The sequence below is a fragment of the Dryobates pubescens genome (assembly GCF_014839835.1).
Source record: "Dryobates pubescens isolate bDryPub1 chromosome 41 unlocalized genomic scaffold, bDryPub1.pri SUPER_41_unloc_1, whole genome shotgun sequence".
In the NCBI taxonomy this organism is placed as follows: domain Eukaryota; kingdom Metazoa; phylum Chordata; class Aves; order Piciformes; family Picidae; genus Dryobates; species Dryobates pubescens.
In genome coordinates, this window is record NW_026530685.1 from 485,232 (window position 1) to 495,774 (window position 10,543).

General features: G+C 67.2%; 1 protein-coding gene across 1 annotated transcript; it reads right to left on the reverse strand.

Moving 5' to 3' along the window:
• Positions 1–9,946, reverse strand: EFNA3 (ephrin A3). Its single transcript, XM_054179140.1, has 5 exons — positions 9,763–9,946; positions 1,759–2,048; positions 1,087–1,152; positions 833–910; positions 1–701 (listed from the first exon to the last, which is right to left on the reverse strand). Exons 1-5 carry the CDS (start codon positions 9,870–9,872, stop codon positions 580–582), a joined length of 666 nt encoding a protein of 221 aa, XP_054035115.1. The 5' UTR covers positions 9,873–9,946; the 3' UTR covers positions 1–579.
• Between the last annotated feature and the right edge of the window lie 597 nt (positions 9,947–10,543).

The following is a 10,543-nucleotide window of genomic DNA, read 5'->3' on the forward strand; positions in this document are numbered from 1 at the left end:
CCCCCAAAAAGTGTCTGTGCGTTTGCATAGGTCAGGTCTTCACGGAAGACGAGGAGAATCCAACACGTTCGACTATGTACAAGCCGGCGCGGGGCCGGGGCCGGCGCCGCTGCTATGGTACAGTATAGATATATCTCTAGTCGCTCTCTGTACAGTATGTATAGATCTCTATATAGGTTATGTACAGGCTGCCCGGCCACCGGGCTCCCCAGCCTGGCACTGCCCCCTTCCAGCCACGGAGGACCGCCCTGAGCTGCGGGCAAGGTCTCCAGGGGCAGGGCTCTGTGCCGTGCGGGACGGTGTCGGCAGAAGGTGCGGTGCACGCAGCAGCACCAAGATGCATCCTGGCAGACGTGGACGCAGCCCTTGGCAGGGTAGGGGGGTGACTCCCAGCCAAGAATGGCATCTGCCGTGGCCCCCAGCCCCATGGGGAGGCTCTCCGGGCGGGGGGGGGGGTGGCGATGCAGAGGAGCCGGGTGGTCCCGTGGTGGTTCCCCACTGGCTCTCACGAGGGGCAGCAGGTTAGGGGGTCCCCGCTTGGCAGAACCGTGCTGGCCGGGCCCCCACCAGCATCAGGAGCTAGGAGGCCAGCAGCGTCATGAGGAAGAGCGCGGCGGCCACAGCCAGAGGCAAGTGTTCCCGCTTGGGGCTGGTGCCACTGATACTCTTCTCCAGCTTGGGCATCTCTGGGTTGAAGTTCTCTGTGGAGAAGAACGAGAGGGTGAGGGTGGCGCTAAGGCAGCCCTGACCCCCACCCCGTGGCTGGGGCTGCCCCGTGGGAGGTGGCAGGGGGGACGCGGCGCTGCGGGGCTGGGGTCTCTGCCTGACTCACCCAGGTCCTCGATCTTCACCTCTGGCCGCAGGGTGAACTGCGGCAGGGTGGGTGCCAGCTTCTCCCCGGAGTGCGACGCTGCAAGAGGGAGAGAGGACGGGGGGGTGGGGCTCGGTCACCACTCCTTGGCCACCTTGTGCCACAGCCCACACCACGGGAGGGATGGGAGACCCGGGAGGGATGGGGAACCCACTGGCAGGCCACGCAGCCCCCCACTTGCCCACAGCCCCCGGGGTGGGCACAGGGGTACTTACTGGTGGCACAGCACACGAACACCTTCATCTTCAGGCAGGCCCGGCGGTGGTTGTGGGTTGGGGTGGCTGTAAAGCAAGAGTGGGCTGGGGTCGTTTGGGTGACCCCAGCCCCAGGCACCTGGAGGATCAGTGGGTCTAGGCATTGTGGGGTCTGGCCCTGCCTTGGGGGTGAAGCAGCAGAACTCCTATCCTGCACCCCAAAGCTGCATCTGCTTCAGCACCCTGCATTGCCGTGCTGCATCAGCACGCCCCAGCACCCCAATCCTATATCAGCATCCTGCACCCCCCTCCTGGGCCAACAGGACCCTTCCAGGACCCCAGTTCTGCATCAGCACCCTGAGTTTTGCACCTGTACCAGCACCCCCACCTACATCCCCATCCTGCTCCCCTGCACCCCGACCTTCCCTGTGTCCTCACCTCACCCCTCCGTCATGACCCAACCCCCCCTCACAACCCCACCCTCCCCCCCCGCCCCATCCCTGAGATCAGGGTGGCCACTGCCAGGGGATGCTGCAGCCAGGGTTGGGGGGATTGATGTGGGAGGATCCTGAGGGGCAGAGGGGGGCCCAGCCGGGTGATGCTGTGTTGAGAAACCAGCTGGGGCAGGACGCAGGGGACCCATCCAGGGACAGGAGTCTCTGTGGGGGGTCCCGGCCCGGCGCCCCCACGTACAGATGTAGTAGTACTCCTGCCCTGCGCGGAACTCGTAGCCCAGCGAGAAGGCGCTGTAGCGCTGGAACTTCTCCGAGAACTTGATGGGGCTGTGCGGTGCGTGGGGCCGGTTGCACTCCCAGCGCTTGAAGCCCTGGCTGGTGTTGCAGGTCCGGTATCCCTCCGCGTTCACCATGTAGAGCACGTACTGCTCCAGCCGGTGCTCGGGCACCGAGGTGTTGTAGTGCGGGCAGTAGATGTCCAGGTAGTCGTTGACGTTCACCTGCACCGTGTAGCCCTCTCGACGCAGGCTGCAAGGGAAGGGAGCAGGCACAGGGGGTCAGGGAGAAGCAGGCACAGGGGGTCAGGGAGAAGCAGGCACAGGGGGTCAGGGAGAAGCAGGCACAGAGGGTCAGGGACACTCTCTGCACCTTCCCAAACATCGTTCCCCTCTTTAAAAGGGAGACAGAGGCTGGAGAGAGGACCCCGGAAGTATCCCCGTGCTCAACCTCTATCTGGACCCCCCCTCCCTCGACACACTGGGACCCCTGTGCGACCTCAGCCTGCAGTGCAGCATCACTATCTCGGCAGGCACAGGGGCAGCAGGGGCGCTGCTGGGGACAGATGCTGTGGGTACCAAGCACGGGTGGGACACTTGTAAGAGCCCGAGTGCACAACACCCACGCTGCTGGGTCCTGCCAGGAACCTGCCGTCAGAGCCTTGAGGAGGGGACAGACACAGCTGGACAGGCAGAGCAGCCTGGCCACAAGGCCCAAGGGCACCAGAGTCCCGCAGCCCCTGAGTGTGGCAGGGAGGGAAACGGGGCCCCAGCATTCCCCAGCTCCAGCAGCCTAGAGCCGACCCACCGCGGTTTGCCCACCGTGGCCCCAGCCCTGCCACGCGTCAGCGCTCAGAGAAAGGATTTCTCACCCAGCTCTGGCTAATCCCGTTAGTTCGTTAATGCCGTAAAGGTTGGCCCTGGGGGAGCCTCATTTACATTGATTAGGAGCAGCAATCCCCTCAGATCCACTCAGGAGAGGCTCCGCTGGCTCCTAATCCGCGCCCGGTGGAAATCCCGGCCGCGGTAATCCTCACTGCCGGGCTGACCCCACTGCTCCTGCCAATTAATTACGAGCCAACGCTGCCAAGCACCGGCTTTGCACCGAGCTACTGTGGCAGCGCCCACCCTGACCGGACCTCGCTCCTGTGTGCAAGCCCCCACCCCCCCGCCAAGTCTCGCTGCTTTGGGGGTCCCTCACCTGGCTCCCCCAGGACATGGACGCAGCACCCTGCCTGGGCTCACCCGAGGTGGACTGCTCCAGCTCGGGGTCCCTCTCCCCACCTTGTCAAGGCAAATCTGGGCTCAGGAGTCCCTGACCCGGCGCTCTGGACGTACCTGCCCTGCCCCAATGCCCTGCCCGCGGTGAAGTCGGCTCCCTGGGTCTCCCTGGCAGGGCAGGCAGTGGGCAGGACAGAGGGTGCGGACACCCCACCTCACACAACCGCCCCTGGCGCTGTTTGGGGAGCCCTGGCATCCTGCCAGGGCCCGTGGTACCCCAGTACACATCATTCCAGAAGCTAGGCTCCAAGAGAGAGACCCAAAGGGGCACCCAGTGTCTGCTGGGAAAGGGGGACCCCAGCAGCGCTGCCTCTCCACTCGGGCTCGCTGTGGCCAGCAGGGGCCGTGGAGGGCCTACAGCAAACGTCGTCACCCGCGGGGCAGGGAGCACAGCCCCACATGGCACCTCCCTTGATGCGCAGCCGCTATTCCCTGGCCCATCCCAGAGCCCGCTGGCCACCGGGCAGCTCCCTCCACCAGCAAGGTGCTGAGGCAGCCACCCTTGCTCCGCGGGGCGCCGGGACCTTTCATCTTCCTCCTTTGATGTGGTTGGAAGAAGGGGGAGAAAAAAAAGCTTATTATTAAAGAAATGGCCCGGAGGAGAAAATTGCAATTAACTCCGTGCAGGACGCAGGGCTGGGACGCCAGCGTGCCCCGAGCCAGCTGCCCCAAAGCAGGGTGGGTGCTGGCAGCTGGTGCTTGCCATGGCCGGGTTGTGGCTGTGCCAGGGGGAGAGAGGGACTGGGGGAAGCACGTTCCCCCGATTCGGCCCTGGGTTTCTGCATCAGCGGGAGTGATGCCAAGGGAAACCCTGTACTGAGGTGCCAGGGAGCTGTAACTCCCCACTTGCCCCTGTGGCACTTATCACTGAGGCATGCACACACCCCCTCGGGACCCCGTACTGGTGCTCGTTAAGGAGTGTGGCTCCTGATAAACAGCCTCACTAACGACCTCTGCCCCACACGGCACCAAGGTGTCCCCCTTGGGCTGGGGCACACCAGCACCAGGGGAGCCCAGGTACTGTGATGGTCTCCCCATGGCAGCGAACCTCACCGGCACCGCTGGTGGGCGGGACTGGAGAACAGCGCCAAGCGGGTAGAGCCATGGTGCCACCGTGGCCCAGGGCACATCCAGGGACCTCTGTTAGCAACCTCAACCACAACACTGCTGTGTCCTGGCCACGCTCAGCTCCTGCACCGTGGCTGCCAGTCCCATGGGTGCAGAGCAGCACCCCACACAGCTGCATGTCCCCGAATCCCAGCAATCCTGATGTTGTCACTGGAGTGCCCTGGGCTCTATTTGTGGCACCACCTGGGAGGGCAGGCCAGGCAGAGCCGAGTGCCCGGCCCAGCCCCAGCTAGGGGACCCACGGGCCCCTTTTCAGGTGCGAGGATGGGAACACACCCGGAGTGAGGGTCTCAGCCGCTTTTTGTCACTGACACACATTGCAGAGCGGGCAAGGGCTGCCCAGTCCCTATCTGCTCCCACAGCTGCCAGAAAACCTCAGCGGTAGGTGCCATGGGTCAGGACAGACCCTCCAGGCGCGGTGCAGCCGGCGGGGCACGGCAGGCTCCGGCAGTGCCCGAAGGGTTAAGTGCAGGAGCAGAACGGGCAGCATCACTTCTGCACGACTGCATTTTTAGAGCAGGGCTTTGAAAAGCAGTGGTACCTTCCAGCAGCCTGTCGGCTCTGGGCAGATGGATGTCCCCCTGGCAGAACTGTCCCAAGCACAGGCTGGGCTCCGTGCCCACCGTCCCCGCACCGGCGGGACCCCGACTACCTGGCAAGCCGCAGCCACTGGTGAGCTGGGCGGCTGTTCTGCTCCCATCTGCTGTGATAAATCTGGGCTGAACGCCGCACGCTCACTCAGGCACTGCTCGGGAGCGCCTGGTGCACTGCAGCACGCCCCGGCAGCAGCCCAGACCCCCGCCTAGACCCCCGGGCTGCGGGGACTTGTCCCTGCGTAGAGGCTTGAAGAGTGGCATAGCTGGAGCGGAGCTCAGCATCCCACGTTGGCAGCGCCATCGGTGAGGACAGGAGCAATCAGAAGGAATCCCCCGGTGCGGCTGATTGCATGGTGCCCCCCAACACCGGGTTCCAGGGTGGACACCACCCCCTAGCACTGACGGATCCTTTGTTTGGCTCGGGCAGCTTCGCCCTTTCGGCACATCCGGGGCCATCGATCAGCCAGGGAACAAAAAAAGTGCCACCGGTTTGTTCGGCTCCTTCCACGGGGATGGGGTGCCACGAGGGGTGAAGGCGTTAGGGATCGCCGTGGTCAGTCAGCTCCGATGGGCAGAGGGACAGACAGAGCGCCCGCCTGCACCCACCGCTCGCCGCTGGGGGAGACTGGTGGCTCAGCCTGGGCACCCCCCGCCCCCTACCCCGTGCCAACCCTCCCCACGCAGGCAGCGCTGCACAGTCACGGCACCCAGACGGCCTCGCACACGCGCGCTGGCTCGGCAGACAGCGCCAGCGACGCAGCCCACGCACACGGGTGGCACAGTACGGCTCCCCCCTTCCCTCCTACCCCAGCACCCCCCTCTCCCCCCCAAATTCCCTTGGTGCAGCCGCAAGGTGCGGGCGCAGAAGGCATCGCCGGCACACGGTGTCTCCGGGGGCCACCTCCCCGCTCGGTGCACCGGAGCTCCTGGGGAGACGTGGGGCTGCTCCCTGGGGACACGGTGGCAGGAGAAGTCACTGTGGTGCCACGAGGCAGCACCCACCTCGAGGTGGTTGGCACGGCCTCGCTCGAGCACCCCGGGATCCCCAGAAGAGATGCCCCGGCTCCCCCGTCCCCATCGACAGCCTGGCGATCCCTTTAATCCCGCTAAAGCCCCGGACCTTCCCGCTTTGCTAACAAGATCAATGAGGTTTCTAATTGGGTTTTAATTAAACCATCAATCTGCAACCAGTGACTCAATTACCAGCCCGGGCAGGAGCGGGTGGCCCCGGCCCTGTTGCACCCCGGGACAACTTCCGCACCCCGACGCCGTGGCCCCTTCTCCCACGGGAACCTCGTGGGCCCCGGTCACGCTGCCGGGGCTCGGTGCCGCCCAGCGCGGTGACTCACAGGGCAAGGCACCCCCTGCCCCCAGGGCAGCAGCTCCAGCCAGCGCTGCAGCCAGCACCCATGGGTGACTGGGGGCTCTGTGCCCCACAGGGACCCATCTGGGGGGCACAGCTGTGGGAGAGGTGGGGGGGCAGAGCTCCTCAGCCCACCTAAGAACTCTGCAGGCAGTGAGGTTGGGTAATTAGCTGCTGAGAGATGTAATCACCACCTTCCCCAACCCGGCAGGGCAGGGAACTGCCCCTGGTCGGGTAAGGGCAGGGAACTGCCCCTTGCCCTGCAGCACCTCCTGCTGAATGCCCCTGGGACCCACTGGGGTGGGAGCATCCCTCCTGCCACAGGTGATGCCATCCCCAGCCTCGCAGGTGCCAGATGTGATGCAGGGATCTGGCCGGGCACAGCGCCGGTGTCAGGGTCTGGCATCCACGGAGGACTCAGAAACCTGGGCACCCCCAGCCCCACCCCCCGGCGGGCACAGAGCACAGCTGTGGCTGCTTTCCCGAGTGAGAGGCTCCCCCCAGGAGAGGAGGGGAGTGCTCTCGAGAGCCTGCTCCAGCTCTGGCTGCCTGGAACACAAAGTCAGCCAGATAAAAGCTGTCGTGAAGAGGGCGACCGTGGTGGCAGTGCCGGCGGCTGGGGGGGGACCTCGCGGGATGCTGGGCACTCCCTGCATACAGGTGGGCTCTGACACGCCTGCCTCAGCCAGGCACCAGCTTCTCAGGTGCTCCCTTCTCACAGCCACTCTGCTCTGCCCTCTCCACAGCCCTGGGCACCCCGAGGCCTCAGGCATCAGCACTGCCAGTCCCCACACTGGAGCCAGGCATGCAGCGTGTGACCTCTGTGTGTCACTCCAACCTGTTCTGGGGGGCTCCCAGGGGCAAGAGTGGCATCAGCCATGTCAGGCCGATGCTAGGGGACGAAATGCTGCCTCCACCTTGGCATCCAGAACACCCTGCGGGAAGATGGCACCCTGCATGCATTGGCACACTGAGGCCCGAGCTGGGGACACCTGTAGGAGCCCCTGGCCACAAACCATAGGGCCCCACAGGGGTGCATCCTTCCCTCCTGAATGCCAGCACTAGGTGGCAACCCTCGACCTTCATCCTGTGCCACCAAGCCTGTTCCCGGCAGGACTTGGGCGTGGAGGGAAAGGACCAGCCAGGGATTGTCCTGTGCCCCCAGGGCTCGCCGGCTGCCACCAGTGGAGCTGATGGGACAGGCAGGGAGCGCAGCCGGATCAACCCGGCCGAGCAGGAGCAGGCACCTCCGGTGCCCTGAGCCTCTGACACCACCTCTAAGCTTCTCCCGGGGCTTTGCCATCAGCACCTTCCACCTGCTGCAGGAGGGGTGCCCTGCTCACTCCGTGGCACTCCTGCCCCCTCCCTCCCCCGCCCAGCACCACCACCGTGGTGACTTGAGGAGCATTGCCATGTGCCCAAGAGGGATGAGCCACCACCAGCTCACGCTCCCCGAAGCAATACCAAGACCCTAGGTGCTGTGGTTGGGCTCCGCAGGGCAGCCCCTCGCCCTCTCCTCCTTCGCCAGGGTGCCCAGGGCGACGCAATACACGCCTGGGGGTGCCTGTCGCAGCTCTGCCAGGAGCAGCCCCCAGCTGAGCCCTCCAGCATCCCACCCCTCCCCGGAGAGCCCCAGGGGGGCCGTGCAGGGCTTGTTTATTGCTCTGATTGCAGCGGGGTTGCTGGGATTTGCAGGCTGCGGCCCAGGGAGCCCTAATTCCCCCCATAATTTATCTAATCCAGACACTTTGCCGCGCGGCTATAATTGCGGCCGAGCTGCCGCACTGCCTAACAATAAATATCAGCTCCGGGAGTCCCTGGGACACGTCTCTGCCGCAGCCGCCCCCACCGTGCGCCGCCCGTGCCCTGAGCTGGACGCTCGGAGCCGCGCCAGAGACGCGTGCGCAGCGGGCACGGGCGTCTGGCTGCGACACCCCCCCGGCTTGGGCACGGTGGGCACATGGCTGGCACCCCCTCCACCCAGTCCCTGGGGGGGGGTGGGGTGTGGAGGCAGTGCCAGGCTGTGGTACACGGTTGTGAGTGATACGGTGAGGGAGAGGTTGCCCCTTGCTGGTGGTGGCACTTTGGTTGTGACGGGGCGAGGGCGGGGGGCACTGGACTTGCCCCCCTCTCCCCACCTCGAGGTCCTGGCAATGTCACAGCGTGGGGGGCGAGGCTGGTAGGTGAGAGGGGGGGTGCAGCTGGAGGAGGGGGGTGCCGAAGCACAGCGGGGTGAGCCAAGCGCCTCGCCATTGTGCTGCGCCTCGGCACGTCGCACACACGCACGATTTATGGGGCCCAAGCTTCCGCCTGGCGACACAAAACCAATGGGAGGGGGGTGGGGTGGAGGGGCTGCTGGGGACGCTGCTCCCCGGCAAAGGGGTGCAGGGCGGGGGGAACCCGGGGGAGCCCTCACGCCGATGGGTAGCAGGGGATGCTCCGGCTGGGCTCACGTCCTCGCCACACCCCTGTGCGCTCGCCCCGGCGACGGAAGAGGAGCTGGACGCTTGCAGCAGGCACAGCTCCTCGAGCCCCACAGAGGGGTCCCTGGACCCGCCGTGGACTCGCAGCCTCGAGGGGGAGCCCAGCCGTGCCCATCGTCACCCCAAAACCTGTGCAGTGCCCGCTGCCCTCTGGCGCAGCCGTGCCAACCCCAGGTGTGGGTGTCATGCCCCTCACGCCACCGGACAGCCCTCCGTCGGGTGTCCGGGTGTCCGCAGCCCCCGGCACAGACATGAGGGAGGTGTCGGGGGATCACGACCGCCGACCGCCCGAGCTCCCGGTGGCCGTGGGCGCGACAGCAGTTTCCACACCTCTACTCGCAACCCCCGCCTCGCCCCGACAACCCCCACGGGAGCCCTCGGACCCGCCGTCCGCGGCTTCTGCTCCGGAGCTGGCACCGCTGCCCGCCCGAGAGGCGGGGGGGTGGCGGGCACCCGTCGGGCCCCCCCCGCGCCGCGCCGCCGGTGCCGCTCCCGCTCCCAGACAGGCGGGGGGCGCGTCTGGCGGCGGGGTCACCGCAGCGGGACCACCAGCCCTAGCCGGTACCTCGGGAAGGAGGTGGGACACCAGCCGTGCCCTTCCCGTGGCACACGATGCCCACCGCGGAGCGGGTCAGCGCAGATAGGGAGAGAAGAGGCTTGGTTCCCTGTGCCCCCGACCCACCCGCGCCCGCACCGGGAGCCGCCGAGCGCAGCTCCACCGACCCCGCCGGTGCCCGCGCCCCGCCCGGCAGCGCAGCCCCGGGTACCTGCGCCGGTCGGGTCCAAACCCACCCTCGGCTCCGACTCCGCGGGCAGGGCGAGGTGGGGGCAGCAGCACCTACACAGGGGGGGCCCGGCAGCCCCATCCGCACGGGGGCGCCTCGCGGACACCGGCACCGGGGGGTCCCGCAGTCCCGGCGCGCGCGCCCCCGGCCCGGTGTCGGCCCCCCCCCGCCGCTACTGCGCGCATCCTTCAGCGCGATCCCCGGCGCGCTCCCGCCTCGTCCTTTCCTGCGGTTCCCCCCGCCCGGTCCCGGGGACATCAACCCCGCCACACACACAACACCCGCCTCCCGGTGCCGGTATCGGTGCCGGTACCGGCGGCCCCGCACTCACTGCAGGTTGGAGCTGTTCCAATGCACGGCGTGGCGGTTGCCCAGGACCCCCGGCGGTCCCCGGCCCGGCAGCAGCAGCAGCAGCGGGAGCAGGGGCAGGAGCACAGCCATCCTGCCGCCGCCGCGGAGCCCGCCGCGATCCCGATGAATGGAGAACCGAGCCCGGAGCCGCCCGCGCCCCGCGCCCCCGGCGCCCAGCTCCGCCCAGCGCGCGCCCGCCGCCGCCGCCGCGCCCCCGCGCGCACTCCCGACACCGCCCCGGGCCCGCCTGCTCCGGCACCGGCATCGGCACCGCGGAGAGGGGTCGTGCCGGGTTTGGGCTTGAGGGTCCCCAAGGGCGACAACACTGGGGTCGGGTCCCACCAGGATCAGGTGTCACCGGGGCACCACCGGGGCCCCAAGTGAGAGGGGGCACCAGGGTCATGTCCTACTGACATTGGGGTCCCTGTGCGTGGGACCGCTGGGGCTCGGGGCTCGACGAGCCGTGAGTGAGGGCTCAGGGTCCCAGAGGGTCCTTGTGACCCCAGGACAAGTCACAGTAGGGTTTGGCCACCCTGGGAACCAGTGGGAGCCGGTGGAAGGGAGGCCACCGTGCCAGGGCAGCCTGGGTGCTGGAGGGCTACAGCCACAGTTCCAGGCTCTACCACCTGCCCTCTTCTGCCCCAGGAGCCTTCACGTAGCTGAGCACCCACCCATGGGGCTGCTCCCTCGCCCCCTGCCTCATTTCAAGGGTCTGTGGGGCACAGATACCCAGGCAGCTGGCAGTAGCTGTGGGGGTAGTG

Bases quoted from the DNA above. Each gene is read 5' to 3' on its own strand.
- EFNA3 (XM_054179140.1), bottom strand. From the start codon at position 9,872: ATGGCTGTGCTCCTGCCCCTGCTCCCGCTGCTGCTGCTGCTGCCGGGC. The intron at 1,153-1,758 runs GTACGTGGGGGC...CTTGCTTTACAG, and splicing joins GCAGGAGTACTACTACATCT to CCACCCCAACCCACAACCAC. The intron at 911-1,086 runs GTAAGTACCCCT...TCCCTCTTGCAG, and splicing joins GTTCGTGTGCTGTGCCACCA to CGTCGCACTCCGGGGAGAAG.